The following is a 17,950-nucleotide window of genomic DNA, read 5'->3' as shown; positions in this document are numbered from 1 at the left end:
CGAGACACATTTGATTACTTCAGACTCAAATTGACAAAATCAAGACTTATAACTCAGCTTGGATTTTATCACCAATGACTCATGACTTTATTTGGATAATCCTAATAGGATTTGAGCCTTTTGACTTGAAAACAAGAAGTATGTTATTTTAAAAGTGTGCCATGAATCAATTAATTTCCCTTCATTTCATGAATCAACTAGTCAATGCCAGTCTTTTTGGTAAGGTGAGACTTTATTGGCCAGATGATCCACTCTGTTTGAACTAATCTGACAGGATCCAATCAAGTTGAAGGAGAGAACCATGAAAAACTAATGTAACATTACTGAGCGTCAATTGGAAAAAATGGTACCAGAGATAATTTCGATTGTACAAAAAAGTATGTAGTGGTCAACAAAAAACATTGCAGTTTTGAAAAAGTAAACAATTACAGAGATGAAACAACTCTCAGCAAACTTGTTACAAATAAGTACAAATTCTATGAAATGTTCATGATTTTTGTGAATGTATTATATTATTAATCTGTTGTCAAAATGGCATTACATTTGGTGAGGAGCACAGTATGACTCAAAAAAGTTTAGGACTCAAAACTCAAAGCTCGGGACTTGACTTGGAATTTAAGTGACTCTGAGACTTGTGACTCGTACAAAGATGACTTGAACCACCTCTGTTCATTAGCCTTGGTTTCCAGTGTACATGCTGTATATGTATTAAATCTGTCTTTTTTTCGTTGCAGTTTTAAATCAGTGTAGGAAAAGACATGGCCAATTTTAAATTTGGACTCTACTTATTTATTTTAGTCCTTGTCAGATTATGTGACTGGAATAAAGATAGGCACACAGTTGCTTTAGCATAAGTCACAGACATAGTTTTGAAGGTTTTCTTCACTCGTCTTTTAGTCGCAAACTTGTAATTATCCAGGAGCTACTTAAAAACTAAGTGGTGGTGTTAATTTCCGTCACACTGAGCTCTGATCCCCCCACACTGTATCTCAGACTGACAGGGAAAATGTAGCTGTAATAAAAGTCAAGCCAGTGCGCTGGCACATTTTAGGTGTCGTTATGGGACTCGTGACCCGATTCTATTTTTCCTGGCTGCGTGTCCCAAGTCTTACTTTTAGAAAACCATGTGTAGCCTTGGCACATTTAAATAGGCTATTCAGAACAAGGGTTTCCTGTGACCTCATGGAATATGGTTTTTCAATCAAAGACAAACAGAAGCTTCGTCTCATACAAAGTATTTATTTACAGAGCAAATGTTACATCAAGTATAAAAGAGCAGCATGTGTGGTTGAGTTGAAGATCAGATTTAGCACCTTTCAAAAACTTTATAGAGATCAGGTAAGTTGGCGATCTGCAGCACAGTGCCGTCCTCGCTGAAGGTCTTCGGAGGACTCAGGAGGGTTCGGAAAGCTTTGAAGATGATGTGCTCAACTTTCCAACGCCATGTGTTCACCTCAGCATCCTGAAACAATACACATTACACATCACACTTAGCAGTTCAGTTCTTTGTCATTAATGTGATTGTAAAGCAAAGGAAGTCAAAAGTTAAAGGGAAAGTTCACCTCAGAATCAAAACTACATATTTTTCCTTGTACCTGTAGTGTTATTTATCAGCCTAGATCTTTTTGATGTGAGTTGCAGAGTGTTGGAGATATGGCTGTAGAGATGTCTGCCTTCTCTCCGATATAATGGAACTAGATGGCACTCGGCTTGTGGCGCTCAAAGCGCCAAAAAAATCATATGGAAACTCAACAGCAATGTCTCTTTCCTGAAATCATGACCTGCTTACTCAAGATAATCCACAGACCTTGTTGTGAGCATGTAGGAACAATTTTCTTTCCACCGTACTATAGTTCTATTATATCGTAAAGAAGGCAGACATCTCTACAGCCGATATCCCCAACACTTGTCAACTCACCCCACAACAATCTAGACTGATAAATAGCACTACACATAAGAATAAAAAGGCAGTTTTTTTTTTTTTACTTTAAGGGTGAACTATCCATTTAAAATGCATCCAGCACTCCAGCATTCCTTCACACCTGCTCTTCTCCAGGCTCAGCCTCTAGAATGTAGCGCTTCCTGATGGAGTAGAACATGCTGCACTCCTTGCTGAAGTCTCTGAAACACTCCTTTTCATTGTCCCAGTTCACCTGCACAACACCACCAAGCAAAGCCTTCAGATACAGTTTGTGTTTCCAGAATGTTTTCTTAAATAAGCAGAGACCTAAAAGATGTTCACCTCAGTGGCCAGGCGCAGGATGAACATGGGGAGACCCTCCATGACAGGGGTGTACTTGTCCAGCAATAATGGCAACCCTGTTAGATTTCCTTCCTACGACACACAAAGCTCAGTTTTACAGATTGAGTAATATCAGACTGATAATGCCACATTTTGGAGGCAGAAAATAACTGCCTCAGACAAACACCACTCAAACTGACCTGGTCTATCTCCAAGGAGAAGTAGTCCTCCAGCATCTCAGATTTCTTCTTCAGGAAGTCGACTATGTACTGAGCAAGGCCTTCTTTAGGACCATCCTCTTCTGTCCAGCCGCTCTCCTCAGAGTCCAGAGCCAACATGGCCAGGTCATAAAGTGGAGCTGGTGTCTAAATGCACATTATCACCCGTTAAAAGAAAATCACAGCATGTACAGTATATACTAATCATTCACAATCTTGACTGTACTTACAGATAGCCTTAGTACACCAAAGTTCCCAAAGTCATAGATGAGTATTTGGTAGAAAAGTTCCTGGCTGCAGCAGAAACAAAAATGTGAAATCGGACATAAAGCAGCAGATTCAAACAACTGAAGTGAACAGTGTGTGTTTCCTGTGGCTCTGACCTGAGTTTGGTGGTGTTGAGCAGGTACAGTTTGGTGTGATGTTGGATCAGAGTCCACTGGGGGTTGACGCAGCCAACAAACGAGTGGTTCTGCAGCATTTCTTGAAGACCTTGAGAAAATATGTACACACCCAGAGGAGGACAAATGTGTTGAAGACTGAAAAAAAACACCCTATTTAATCAAGTTTGACTTGTATACTTTGCTCAAATAACTACAGAGGAGGTGGCATCAAAATAATAGGGGCATGAGGTGACAAGAAGTTGCATGAAGCAAGCTTTGGGGATGAGCTGTAGCCTGGAGCCACACGTAAAATTACTAGGAAACTGTAGAGACTCAAGTTTGTTGGTGGGGTTACTCATGAAACACTAGATGCAACAATAGACAGTTTAGCTGGAATAGATGCTGATGCATGATTTGTTTACCTGTGTGCGTGTTCTCAGTGATCTCAGCCCTGAGTTCTTTGACACTATTCAGCTTTATGACTCGTCTCTTGGGCGTGGCTGCAGCCGTCAGGTCCTCATCTTCTTCCTCCAGCTGCTGCTGCTCTTTCCTGGGTCGCTTCCTGGCTCACACACGCAGACACACACACACACACACACACACACACACACAGCTGTCAATCCTCCAGCAAACAGTACACTGCATGTTTACAGATAATTGTACTCTCCAGACAATAACTCAGACCAGCTTACTGTGGACACACTGTTAGACTTAACGGGCTGTGAAAATGTTTACAGATTTAATCACACACTCAATTGGCATCAGATGTTTTTTGTCCGGCCATATTAAAAGCAACAAGTACTTGACAAGCTTAGGCTGCATGAGTTACTTTTTCGGCCACATGGGGGCAGAGGAAATCTACAATTTAATGGCTGTAAACTTTCCGTATGATCATTTTCTAAAGTTTGAAATTCACACTGTCGGCATACAGAGCAACATTAGCATTTGTTTAGAGTTTTGTTTATGGCTATCTGATGAATGTAACTCTAGTATTCACACTCTCTTTAGCTGTTTTTGGCTTCTACCAACTACTGGGAGAAATATTTAGGTCATAAGCTGCTGGGTGTTTGGCTTTTCCTCACCTCAACAGGCAGTGTGCACTGGCTTTATTAAAACCTTTTCACAGAAAACCGGATTAATGAGAATTCTGAGACTTCTAAGGTAAATGTGTTTGCTTAAACCAAAACACAAAGCTGTGGAGGATGATTATTTGTTTTGGGTTCATCACTGTTAGCGATGATAGGTGGAGCACTAACGACAGATCCCTTTTGAGCTTCTATAACATGCAAATTCATGAGGTGACATTTGTTTCTGATTGGCCTGGAGGAAGATGACATCATTAATGTGTGATGATACATGCTTACTACTGCAATCTTCTTCGTGCTCTCTTACTCAACTCATCTTGCTGCCGGTCAATGTTCAGATTTGCTGATGATACAGGATTAATCATACATCAAGACATGTCCTGATCTGACTTGTACAAACTGTATCTAGATTAGTCTAATCTCTATAAACACATTTCTGCATACGAATGCAGAATTTGTGGGCAACGAGACAAGACGTTCAATCTGGAAGTGCTCTGGTTTCTGTTTGTGGTCTGAGTTGGATTAGTGGGCTTTGGTTGCATGCAGGTAAACAGTCAATGAGGAGAGCAAAAGAGGTGGAAGGCACTGGCTGTGATGCAATCTCAGAACCCTCTGGCTATCGTCTGATGACAAGTTAGCTTTTTATTAGCTTTATTAGCTGGCTACTTGTAAAACAATCTGGTTGTAGATGTCGTCTCTTAACTCCATTCGCATCTGAAGTTGCTAACTGGATTGTAAAAATGACCGGCACACAGAAGAGGAAGTCTTGGCGCCAGATTTCCGCTGGCTACACCAGAACAGCTGCACTATTAGCAGTTGCTCCAAGAGGCTAAGATGTTGTAAGACAGATAGCCGATGGGTTCAAAAATTGTGATTAATCATGATGGTACTAACTGAGTCATTAATCCTGCACACACACTGCCATGATTCATTTTTTCACCTTTGAACACCATTGTCTTCGCCACTTTTCGGCACCTCTGCCTCCTGCTCAGCCAGGGCCTCCAGCAGGTCTGTATCGTCCATCTCCTCCATCTCTATGCTGTCAGGCTGGGCGGTTTTGGTTGTAGCCTCCCTGCTGCTGGGACCACCTGCTTTCGGGTCAGGAGGCGGCTTCTCTTTTGGCTGGAGGAAGGCGTCCAGCTTCTGTGCGCGGCAATCGGTCCTCACCATCTGATGTGCGTAGACCCGCTCGCTAGACTCTGCTGATGCACTGGTGGACTTGACCTCACTGCCACCTGACACTGACAGCCCTGGCAGCAACGTCTGCACAAACATACAGTGTATGTGTCATCATATATCTCCACGCTTCAAGTTTTTTTGTACCTCAAAGGGGAAAAAAGACGCTCAAATGCACACACGGTACAGGTGACAAATGATCTCTGGGAGGAGTGACAACATGTTACCAGAATACAAGACAGTGATCAGATCTCTTACTGCTGTGACAACTGCAGCATATTTACAGAGATAACAATCTAGTCACACCATACCTGAGTGAAATATGTGCGTGAGGAGTTGGAGCCAAGAAGTTTGCTCTCTATGTGCTTCTGAATGCTCTCGATGATGCTGTCTTCGTGCAAGAAATGCACCTCATGTTTTGTGGGATGGACATTCACGTCTACATTCTGCGGCGAAATCTCCAAACTGTGGTGATTGAAAAGCACCAATGAATATCAAATAAATGTAACCATAATAAGAATGCATTGTATAAAACAGACAAATGCATGTTAGGTTACCTGAGGTATAGAAAAGGGTGTGTGTTCTTGGGAAGGTATGCAGCGTAAACTGTCTCGATTGCTTTCTTCAAAGCGCTTGACTCCACTAGACGATCTGAGACGTCACAGATCACAAACTCCATTTAACAAAGTGCCAATAAGATGAAATCATATTCACAGGTGAGCCACATTTGCAGTAACTTTTCTGCGATACGTACGGTTAATGAAGAGGACCAGGATGCATTTCTTGACTGAGTAATTTGCATTAGAGATGTAGCCTTTCAGCTTATAAGACAGCTTCTGATCCTCGCAGCTAACTTCAATCAGCTCCCTGGGAACATACCACAGAGTTGGTCATGCAGTCGGCGTTAAAGTTTTAACAGGTCACATAACTGCAGACAGCATCAAAGCATTTTTTTCCTCGTCTTGGTCGGTTAGTACCTGCTGACTGCATTGCCAAAAACTCCTCGGATATTATCCACTACAGATGCGTTGGGTAGAGTCCTCACATCTGCCACAGTCTCTCCTTGCTGGAAAAAAGGCCATAAATAATGTCATCCTTCAAGCAAATAAATCTTTGTAGCCTCATTTAATTTTTTTGTACGTGCAGTCACAAATACTCTCACCTTTTTGACAGAAAAGCTTTTTCCTGAATTGTGTATGGCATACCTTCAAAATAACATGTTTATATAAGAGTTATTCAGGCACAATGATATTCATCAAGAGAGCAGGAATCACAAGACACAAGTAGTAAAGACAAGATGACAGACCTGCTGACCACCTCTACAATCCTGGAGTACTCATCACTGGGGCTCTTTAAAGCTTTCCTCCTGGTTGACACGTTATAGAACAGGTCCTCCACCTGCAGGCAGAGAGAGCAAACTGTTTTAGGTTCCTGAGCATCCAATGACTTCATTCTGTAATAGCTGATGTGCTCCACCAACTCACAAGAATCTGTGTTCCCTGGTTGCCAGCACATGGTTTGGGAGGACCTTTTAGTTTGCCATCGCTATAGCTGGCTCTGCAAGATAACAGTACAAAAGAATCAAATCTGAGAATCCTGGTAACTTCATATCTATCATAATGTACAGTTGTTAGCATACCTATAGGCACACTTGGCATCAGCTGTCTTCGTTGTAATGGTCACATGGGCAACATGGCTTACACTAGCAAGGGCCTGCAAACATGAACACAGACAACAAATGTGATGCACTGAAAACAAAATGTATGAAAACATTCAATAATCTGAATGCTGGTATTGATCCAGAGCTTTACCTCTCCTCTGAATCCATAGGTTGCAATAGCTGAGAGGTCTTCAAAAGTCTGGAGTTTGCTGGTGGTGAACCTCTCACAAACTATTTCCATATCTTCTCTCTGCCTCAGATATAAAACAGACAGCACGGTCAGAGAAAACTATGGAATTAAAATACAGTGGCAGCAATTTAGAGTCCCAAAACACTAAATCTAACCTAATGGGGGCAGACAGACCAGACTCCATATTAGACTGGATTATATGTAGGAAACAAACATCATCTTTCCCAAGAATCCTTTCTGTTATGATTAGGGGTGGGTATCAGTACTCGATACCTTTAAGATATCGATTTAAATTATCCAACCCAGTAGTATCAAAACATCTCCAGTCAAATGATACCTGCATTCAATCCTTTTTGTGCCTGAGGTCTGATCCCGGAACATCCCTACTCCCTGCCAGGTCAGCAAACTTTCTGTTGCTGCTGTTACACAGGTGCTAACATCCACCATGAAGCCATTAAACGGTCCCAACCAACCCACACCATCACTAAAACAGCTTGACTCTGTTGCTAACCTGTTAATAACTGTTAAGAAGCGCTAGTCGTGTGATGCTAACAGTTAGCTCTGTCACTGCGTTATGTGTACAGCCAGGTGGACTGTTACAGTCACTACTGTCTGCGGCACACAGCTCACACTCCTGCAGCAGCTAACATTACAACCCATACAAGCTGTGTTTTGGTGAAGTAGAGCATGGTGTATTTGATGAAATTGGGAGTTCAGTGTGAGGAACTGCCACCAGAATGTTTGAAAATAGGGCTATTCCATATGCCACATTATGGGTATCAAATGAAGTACTCTATTGGTATCAATTTCTGGGCATTGGTATTGGTATTATAATGTTTCTAACAATACCCAGCCCTGGTTATGACTTAACTTTTTAGTTCAAACTTATAGTCATCACACTGGGAATTCTTGGCATGAGATTCATTTAAAAACGATATTTATACAACCACCCAAAATAAGAAGTGGGTCTTCACCCCCACCCCCTATGGGGACGCCCCTGTCACCCACCCTGATGCCAGTGCCGTTGTCCTGAATCTGAAGGAGCTTCAGCCCGCCGTCCTTCACCGTCACCTGAATGTTGGTGGACTTGGCATCCAAACTGTAACATTTTAAAATACAAAGTACGGTCATTATACAGCCATGATACACTTAAAGTGACATTATGTATTCAGTTCACAGTAACACAGGACTGTTACCATGTTAACGTTACAGGCGTTGGTAAGTAGTTTTGCCACAGGGGGGATGTAAACAATTGTGTCTCCTGTCATATTTTGTCACTTTTACTGGTCCCACTGCAGCTTATTTAAGCCACCAGTCAAACGCCTAACATTAGCTCACATTATCAGAACTAACTTTAACATGTAGCGTGTCAGTTACCAGTTCTCAATCATTTCTTTGACGGCGTTGGCAGGACGCTGGATAACTTCTCCTGCTGCAATCCGGTTGACAACTGTCTCGTCGAGCCTCCGGATAACTCCTGCCATGTTTACAGTGCTGCTGACTAATTTTATGGTTAATTAAACAGCAGGTTGTAGATGTGAATTACTTACATATGGATTAAATGGCATTTATTTAGCTTAAGCGTAGCCTCACAACTCATGCAAGAAACACAGCGCATGCATTGGACCAGAGAGTAGAAAAAAGATAGAGGTCTCTCTCTACCTCCAAATGTCAGCACAGCGATAGTCGTCATGTCAGTCGCTCAACTGTCCCCATAACTGCTGTATAGGCGTTATTGGGAAAGTTAAATTGCTTTACCTCCCCACAAAAAAGCTGAAAAGGTTTATCGTTTTATGTAATGCGTGGCTGTTGACGAAAATGTGTTATTTCAGCTACATTTTTTTCCACTATCAAGTGAGTCATCTTCTCAATTATACACGATCTTCGATGATACAGCGCGGGTAGAAAACGTGGAGGCGGGGCCTGTGTCCTGCAGACGTCATTCGCTGAAAGTCTTCTTCTCTGGTTAATATTTTGCAACGTTGTGAATTTGAACTACGCACAGCGCCACACAACGATGGTGCACATTGACAATATTTTGCCACATTATACCACACAGTTTGCCAAAAAGCAAAAAGATTATAACGTCATTTACATCTTTATACACCTTTATGTGTGCACAATACAGTTTATATAATACAGTAAATTATTATCATGAGCTTGCAGTCTCTGCTGCAGAATAGTAAACAAATCCCTTTTTTAAAAAATAAATTTGTCACTTATAACACAATTTACTGTATTTTACCACTGTTTTTTCCCTTTTGATGTCCTACATACTGATGATACACTGATACACAGACAGGTGTTTGTATCTCTGGCATGTCCAACTCTGGAATGTACTGCTTAAGAGCAGCAATGTAAATCAATAAGATGAAGTCAATTGTGCCCCTGGGGAAGGTATCTTTTGCTTAGTCAGCCAAAAGGTTAAAGGTCAGATCAATATTTGTTCTGACAACTATGCTGCCGATAATTACAAAATTCTGTGTGTGTGTGTGTGTGTGTGTGAAAACAATAAAATGAATCTTTGCCCAGGTTTTATCAATGTTTTATTGTCTGTTTAAGTTGTGAACTACTGAAGAATTTTGTGTGTAACATCAACACGATGAAAGTCCAAATTCCAGGTAAATTATTCTATACCTTCCAGCCAAATATCTGTGCGTAACAGTGAGTCACTCTCAACAGAAAATTTAACCCCTCATGGTAAATAATGTAAAAAATATGGGCAGAAAAAGTGATTACAAAATTACATCTTTTACCATGTAAGACTATTTTTGAAATACACAACATAAGTTCTAGATAGACCTATAACTAGTTTAACAACTATGTTTTTCTGCATTGTCGTTGTCAGCACATTCACTTATAAGGGATTCCCTGTAATCTTAAACTGTGCACACACTTGGCCTGACCATGCATGGGTCTGCATTCCTCACAGAGGTACGTCTTTCATGGAGGCCAGCAGAACTATGGTGGCCTAAAATCTGCAAAAACACAAATGTTCTCAGATATATTTCATGAGGATGTTTTTGAAAAATGAAAAACTAATCTATGCTCTACTTAGCCTCTGTGATTGTTACAGTAGCTGCCAGAATGATGTTGCTAGGCTGTTAAAGTTCAGCCTCAGGCAGGATGACCTCAACAGAATAAAATGCTGCGAGTAGGCCGTCCGGGGAGTGGCGCTGTTTGGATGTCATGACTAGGGAGAGCCTCTCAATGCAGTTAAACCTGAACACACTATCCTCAAATACCTGCATGAAGGAAACAAATCAACTGAGGACAGGAGGTGAAAAGTAATTCTGGGTTGAGTTCCTACCAGTCTATATTTAAAACTCAGTCCTAAATTTTTAATTTTATGTTAGTGTTGGATTTAAGAATGAAACTAAAAAAGAATATTGACATTTACAATGAGTATTTGAGGAAAAACCATGGAGACTATATTTCATTTGATTCCACAGTCCTTCATATATAGCAAAGATTGATAGCTTTGTAAGGACAGAGATCATCAGAGTAAAAAGTAAAGGCGCCATCACAATAGCCTTTAATCTGATTGCCCCTCAGACATGGATGTATCACTGAATGGGCCCACTGGGCGTGTCAGGGCCCCCCTCGCCTTCACCTGCAAAATGTCATTCGAATTAACACTTACCAAGCAGGAGGAAACTCAAAATGACCACAAAGAGACACAAATAGAACACAAAGAAATGCAAAGGAACTGCAAAGAGATGCAAAATAACTAAAACGGGGCAGAAATAACATCAAAGAGACACACAGTGACTACAAAAGAACACAAAATGACCAAAACAGACACAAATGACTACAAAAGCGGCAAAACCACAAAAAAGGTGGGGCCTTCTGCATATCTGTGCCCAGGGGCCCATTGTCCTATAATCCACCCATGCCCTTATAAAGTCCGCTTTTTAGGCTCCATGTCAAAAGATAGGGTGTGTTTAGCAGAGAGATGTTGCAGCTACCTACTGCCAAGTATGGATTAAATGCAACAGATGAACAAAATGGAATTTTATTCAAACTTTAGAGGGCAAATTTTGATGTTTGTGTTTGAAACTCAGGGTGAGAAACAGACTAAGTTCACTCTCTCACGCAGTAACACCACACTTCTGACCTGTTATGCTTTTGGATCTTGCAAATCCCACCACATTCCAGGAAAACATTTGAACAAGAGGAACTCAGCTATAAAACTGTGTGTTTCTGTGTAACCTGTACCGCATTTAATACAAAGGTATAAGCCTTGACCAGGCAGCCCTGAGAGCTAACTTGGCATGATTTAGTAGTTCAGCAGTTTGTTATGCTGCTCTACGAGCCTTTGCCAAGGCGACTTCAGTGGCACGAACCAGTTAACCGCAGTCAGACGTAAATACAGTTCATAAAAGCACGCTGGCACAACCTAAAAGGTCACTGCAACTATGAAAGGAAGTCAGTTTGCAACTGACAAACAAGTGTCAGAAAGGTGACTCTGATCAGATAAATATGCTTTACTTTGTACATCTGTTTTATTAACAGATGTGCTCAATTCTGCAGCTGAACCATTGGGTTCACCCACAAAGATAGGAGTGACATCACTATGATGTCAGGCACAGTGTCCTACATGAACTATGCGATCATTAAATCCAGATGTGTGCTATATCGCTCTGGCACCGATCATGTTTTCCTCTAAGCTGCTCAACCTCTGTCTTTAGGCTGAGGGAAAATGTTGTGCTGTCTTTGCATCTGAGATGTATCAGGGGATATGATGTTTATCCTGAGACACGTTTCTCTGACTCAATGCAGGACATTCAAGTATGTGCCGTAGCTGCAGGATGTGCCACAGGATACAATACAATAGAACTGGAAAGAAATTAGTGGCGGAAGGAAGACAGCACTCCAGAATGTAAAGCACAGGTCCCTGTTCTTCATCTTTTTTTGTCAGGCAGTTTACAGTATGACATCAGTGCACTGTAGGAGGCTATTCTCCATCCAGTCTGTGTAAATTTACTTTTTTGGAAGGATGAAACTGTCAACAACAGCATGGGTGGAGTCAGAACTGGTTGTGTATCTCCCAGGTCACAAAAGGCCTCATTTTTCTTTTGCGCCTACTCTCCTCGTTTTTCAGTCTCCTCTTACTGAAACTCAGATTACAACTGTTTCAAAGATCAGCCACTGCCACTCCTGTAGCGACCTGCCACACGCAATGACAAGCACACACAGGCACACATGCTAATGCGATGGCACACATACTTGCAGGTGCATGCACACAGTACATGCACACTGAAAAGAAGAACACTAAATGTGGCTTAAGAGAATTCCGAAAAAATATATTATAAATTGTTAATTTCTTGTAAAATCCCTCAGAAACTCAGAGCAGAATGCACTCACTGAATAAACAAACACTGTCAACAAGCAAAATGACAGTCAAATGAGATACAAATGCACACCTGTTGCTCAGTGGTACAGCTATTGTGTGGAACGAGGTCAGCGCACAGCAGCTGCCCCAACATGGCCTCCAAATCATTCCTCCATCTTAAAACAGAGTTACTCACCCAAATGCACCTTTACTTTAACATGACCTGGATCCATTCCATACCTCCATGCTGCTAGTTTCTATACATTCCCCACTGACAAGAGCCTGTTGTTTCCACTGCTGTGGTTTTGTCTCACCTGTGTGTTTATGTCTGCTGGTTCTACGCCCCCACCCTCCTTTGATAAAGCTCCAGAGTCATGACTGCCATCGAGCTAATGACAGCAGGGCTGAAAGGTGTACAGTAGCTCTCAGTGACACAAAATGTGGCAGTACAACCATCTGTGGAATCTGACATGGCCTCTCTAAGTGACAAATATAGACAAGCCTGTCTTTCCACTAATGATTAGGTTGGTCCCTCACACATTGACCACGAATCAAAAAATTTAATTAGATCAGTTCTTCTCTCCTTTTTAATGCCCAAGAATTATACAATCTCAACTGGATTACTGGTAGATTGTGTATTTATGGACTCATGGCCAGTCTTCACCACACAACAAGTAGCAGTCCAAGTGCAGGGACTTGAGCTCATCTGTAACTGTGCTAATTCATCATCTCAATTCCGCCTTCATCAGCTCTGTAGGCAAGCATTATCTCAACTCTTTGTGAAATGCCAAGACTTCCTGTTCGCTCCATCAGATGATGCATCTGGAAATGGATTCTGCAGCTGTTGCTTTTCCTTTTTCCTTTGTTTTCCCATCCTCTTCCTTCTCCTATGACAATTTTCCTGCTCCTGCTCTCTCCTCATCAGCGTGACAAAAGCCTCTTGAGGTTCCAAACAAAAGTTGAGTGTGTATTTTCCTAGGTAAACAAAAAACAGCAGAGGTAATGCAGAGTAAAAGTACTTCAGCGTCAGCTGTTCAAGTAGTTCTACTGAACAAAGATACAAATTATTACATGTTTTAAACTTTAACATTGATAATCCTTAGACAGAGTCCACTCTGTGGTAGTGGCTGTACTAAATGCTAACATCAGCATGCTAATATGTTCACAGAGACATGCTAACACACTGATGTTTTGCAAGTATAACATTTACCAGACATGTGGACTCAAGTCACATGAGTTGGATTCAAGTCATACTCGAGTCACAAATTTGATGACTTTAGACTTGACTGGACAAAATAAAAATAAAAACTTGACTTGGACTTTAACACCAATGACTCATGACTTCACTTGAACCTGAGCCTTTTGACTTGAAAATACTTGACACCTTCCCCCAAGCCCAAAGATTAAAAAGTACGTAATTCAAAAGTGTGCCACACAACAATTTATTTCCCATCATTACCTGAGTCAAGTATCAATGCTACTAATTCTCAGCAAGTGGACACTTAATTCCCCAGATCCACTTTGTCTGAACCAATTCGACAGCATCCAGTCCAGTTGCATGAGAGAACCATGAGGAATTAATATTACGTTACTGAGCACCAGCTGGAAAAAATGATACAGAAGATATTTTTGTTCCCATACAAAAACTACAAGTGGTCAACAAATAAAATAATATATATTGCAGGTCAAAAATTACAGGTGGAGACACAACAACTTCCAACTTCTCTGTTGTTAAAATGGCATTACATTTGGTTAAGAGCACATTATAACATGTGTTGGACTCAAAACTCAGTTTAGTTTAGGACTTGGGACTTGTCAGTCTTGACATCTCACAGGACTCAGGACTGTCATGTCTTGACTGGGGACTTGAATGCAAAGACCGGAGACTTACTTGTAACTTGCAAGACAATAACTTGGTCCCACCTTTAACATTTACCTTATGTTCATCGTCTTAGTTTAGCCTGTAAGCATCCTACGCGTGCTTATTAGGGGAAAACATAAGGTACAGCTGAGGGTGATGGGAATGTCTTTTTTGCAGGCCATAAACCAAAGTAATGGAAAAATTTATACTTCACCCTGATGATGGTGCTGGATGAAAAGTGAGAGTATCAACAGAGATATAATCTGTCCCGAGGGGAACATGAATGTGGGTGCCAAATGTAATAGCAACACATCCAAATATTGTTGAGACATTTCATATTAAAACCACAACTGTTAACCTCATGGTGGAGCTAAAGGAAAAGTACGGGGATCACCAAAGCCAGTGAAAGTCATCCTCTGAGGACCATGAGGGTCTACAAAACTACAAGGCAATCTATCCAATAGTTGTTGAGATATTTCAGTCTGGACCAGCTGACCAACATTTCCATCTTTAGAGTCATGCAGTCAGCGTGGCTTTAAACCATCCTTTTGGCCACCTGTATAGGCATGCCCTCAGGAGTGCCCTCATTGAAAGAAACCTGCCGACTCGTGTCCAACCCCACCCTCCAATTAAAGATATGCTTTAAGGTTACTCATTCAAGCATTATGTTGTGAACTATTGCTTTGATGTCAGTGAGCCCTGTGTTTCCTGTCATGCTGTGACTGATATATTCCTTCCATTGTGTTACCAGTCATTCACCTGAGGCAAAACTTGGAAGATCATACTTATACATATTCTTAGTTTAAAGGGTCTAGCCTCTCAGGTTGGCATCTGTCACATCTGCATTGGTGTGAAAGATGTTAACAGTAATTCAGCAGGATAATAGTCTTTATTACGGCTCACGTGGCATAATGAAAGCACAGCCCTCCGTAACTGTTTACAATAGAATGTCTGAAATATGACCCCAGGTGTATATGACATTGTCCTACACATGCACTGTATGAACTGTATCTACAACCACACTTATTCCACAAGGCCTCCGTGTGGACGCAGTTATCAGTATAATCTACTCTGTTGTCTGCTAGGTGTTTCCCAAGAGATACTGCGTCTTTGTCCAACTTACACAATAACAGTTCATTCAGATGGAGATTGTGTTAATCATATCAGTTACACTTTGTGTGTTTGATTCATACATTCCAGGAGATGTTTTATGAAGTGGGAGGGATCCAGCTATGATTCAGTGATTGGACAAGTTCACGTTTCACAATCAAAGCTGTCAGTCACAAAACCAAAAGGCAGGACACTAAATGCTTATTTTCTTCTGAGAGCTACCAGGGTTAAAAGAGCGCAGCGGGGAATGCTGCCCTTTGGTATGTCGTGTAGCAACTATCTATAAACGCGGTGAACATTAATTTTGATGTTTCAATTCCAACTGCTCCTCTGTGTGCCTTGGGTGTTGCCTGAAGCAAACAATGAGGGTTTGTCTTCAAGTCTTCTCTTGAGCAGCTACATTGCATCACTTCCTTTACTTTAGTCATCAGATTTCATCCTGCTGCCTGCCGGGGCTATTTTAGGTCTTCGTGTGGAGCAACCATTAAAGGAAAAATCACTGGATATGGTGTCTTTCTCTCTCTCCTTAAGGGGTTTAACAAAACATGCTCTAAAAGGTCAGATCTTGGAAATACTGATGGCCTTCCCACCAACTTCAAAGCTAGGTTTCCACATGATCACTCTCACTAAATCACACAGGAAAGATACATCACAGCCTGTCTGCTGAGGTAATATCATTTCAGTCTGTGGATATTATTTTAAATGGTGCAGGAGAGATTGTTAATGAACCATGAAAAGAAACAAAAGATTGAATGTAGGCAGCATGTTGGCAGAGGAAGACTTTCCCGCAGGCCAGCTTGTGCTGCTCCACTCTTTTGTTTGTTTCTAGACTGCACCTTCTTCAAAGGACGGCAGGCCAGTCTTTTTATAATAACCATCCTAACCCAGTACCTCCATTGTTTGTTGATATTCCCATCACATTAAGAGGTTTGAGATGAACACATAAAGAGGTTTTCTTTGATGCTGTCCAGGCATTTAAGCATGCCACATTACAGTCTTTACAAGAGGGTGGTTGTCTGATATAATTCCAATTTAAAGTGCTGTTCTGTTGCCTTGCCACTTCAAGGCCTCTTATTCTTTTTCCTGGTCTTGGCTAGACATGCGCAATAAATAGACATGAGTAATAAATAAGCAAGAATCAAGAGACATTTTAAAAGGGTAACCTGTTTTTTTCACTTTTTCCAGTAACTTCAGTTACTAATGACTGTTATACTCTGTAAGGATAAACTCTAATTATCTATTCATCATCCACCAAATGTAATTATTATTAGATGTGATTTCTTAATGCCCATAATTAGGCACCACCCTTTTTCAAAATATATCCGATAAGTCCACATTCAAGTCGGACTGGATTCATTTGCTGTGAGGCCCCTGGAAGGAAATCAACAGTGGGCCCCTCCTGACTACTCTAATTGTGTTTGTGTATTTAGTATGTAGTAATAAGCTTGTGGTAATCTGACAGGGTAAAATGTATTTAGGAATATGCACCATGTAAGCAAAATAGAAATAGAAAGTGAAATTATAAAGGCCTGAAAGGGGAACTACACACATTTTCTAAATTCATACGTGTTACTCCTAGTCTAGACCAAGGGTCGGCAACCTTTACCAATAAAAGAGCCATTATTGGCAAAAAAAAATCTGTTTGAAGGCACAAAACATATCTGAATAAACAGCCAGTGGTACAGCCCATCAACATTACATATAGGTTTTAATGAGCATTCATTAATTTGATTTACTACAAGGTGGCTACTCTACAGTGGGCTATTTATAATTACACCAATTTTAAAGTCTCTCCATTGGCTTCACGTGAGCTTCAGAGCTGATTTTAAAATCCTTTTATTGTTTTATAAAGCTCTTAATGGTCTTAGTTCTACCTATTTATCAGATTTGCTCAGGTCTTCTGGTAGTGGCATTTTATTAATTCCCAAAGTTAAAACAAAAACCCACGGCTTTTTGATGATGGTATGATCTCATTTCATCACTATGGTCCACGTCTGTGGAACAGCCTGCCTGAAGACCTGAGGGCTGCGGAGAGTGTTGATATTTTTAAAAGCAAACTCAGTTATCATGTTATTGCTTTTATTGTGTAAAGCACTTTGTGTTGCATTCTGTTTGTATGAAAAGTGCTATATAAATAAAGATTGATTGATACATTGGTGGTGAAAGCAAATAAATCTGTCCACACATTATTAAATCCTCTACTTTCCTCCAAGACTTTTCCTTTTTTGGATTTGTAATCCATAGCTGGCCTTGCTAGAGAGACTTCAGACTAGCCACTGCTACTGAAGTTCAGCAAAATTTGGAAGAAAAAGCATCAGGTCATAAACATATGATGCATACTACAGTTGATGAAATGTTAAAACTTTTTTTAAAATTTGATAGGCTACACATTTTTACAATTAGAGAAAATATAATCACTGTAGGTCCACAACAATGACAAATGAAAATCTGAATACCAAAAAAACCATTACTATTTTCCATATACTTTTATGTCAGAGCCACAGGGAGCCACTGAAGAAAGACCCCTGATCTGGACAGTCCAAAAATAAGTAAACATGAACAACTCCCTGCCAAATTCAAAGGCCAGAGAGCTAAAACTCTAATTTGTGATGTCATAGGGTATAAAGTCTGGAGCTGCTCTATAAACAATAAATTGCTAAAGATGTTCTTGATAACACTGAGCACCCAGG

General features: G+C 40.8%; 1 protein-coding gene across 1 annotated transcript; it reads right to left on the bottom strand.

The window, feature by feature from the left end:
• Nucleotides 1–1,226: 1,226 nt before the first annotated feature.
• Nucleotides 1,227–8,600, bottom strand: mlh1 (mutL homolog 1, colon cancer, nonpolyposis type 2 (E. coli)). Its single transcript, XM_050071087.1, has 19 exons — nucleotides 8,332–8,600; nucleotides 7,963–8,053; nucleotides 6,916–7,014; nucleotides 6,744–6,817; nucleotides 6,589–6,661; nucleotides 6,411–6,502; nucleotides 6,267–6,309; nucleotides 6,082–6,170; nucleotides 5,859–5,971; nucleotides 5,662–5,755; nucleotides 5,416–5,569; nucleotides 4,869–5,191; nucleotides 3,266–3,405; nucleotides 2,844–2,952; nucleotides 2,691–2,754; nucleotides 2,443–2,607; nucleotides 2,243–2,335; nucleotides 2,043–2,153; nucleotides 1,227–1,462 (listed from the first exon to the last, which is right to left on the bottom strand). The coding sequence occupies exons 1-19, from the start codon at nucleotides 8,436–8,438 to the stop codon at nucleotides 1,307–1,309; spliced, it is 2,190 nt and encodes a 729-aa protein (XP_049927044.1). The 5' UTR covers nucleotides 8,439–8,600; the 3' UTR covers nucleotides 1,227–1,306.
• Between the last annotated feature and the right edge of the window lie 9,350 nt (nucleotides 8,601–17,950).

This window comes from Epinephelus moara, chromosome 19 (genome assembly GCF_006386435.1).
Source record: "Epinephelus moara isolate mb chromosome 19, YSFRI_EMoa_1.0, whole genome shotgun sequence".
Taxonomy (NCBI): domain Eukaryota; kingdom Metazoa; phylum Chordata; class Actinopteri; order Perciformes; family Serranidae; genus Epinephelus; species Epinephelus moara.
The sequence above is the reverse complement of the archived record's forward strand: the minus strand, read 5'-3'. Positions and strand labels throughout refer to the sequence as shown.

Coding starts and splice junctions, on each gene's coding strand:
- mlh1 (XM_050071087.1), bottom strand. CDS start 8,438: ATGGCAGGAGTTATCCGGAGGCTCGACGAGACAGTTGTCAACCGGATT. Junction 5,972..6,081: donor TTTGGCAATGCAGTCAGCAG/GTACTAACCGAC, acceptor GTATGTTCCCAG/GGAGCTGATTGAAGTTAGCT. Junction 2,755..2,843: donor CTCAACACCACCAAACTCAG/GTCAGAGCCACA, acceptor TTTCTGCTGCAG/CCAGGAACTTTTCTACCAAA.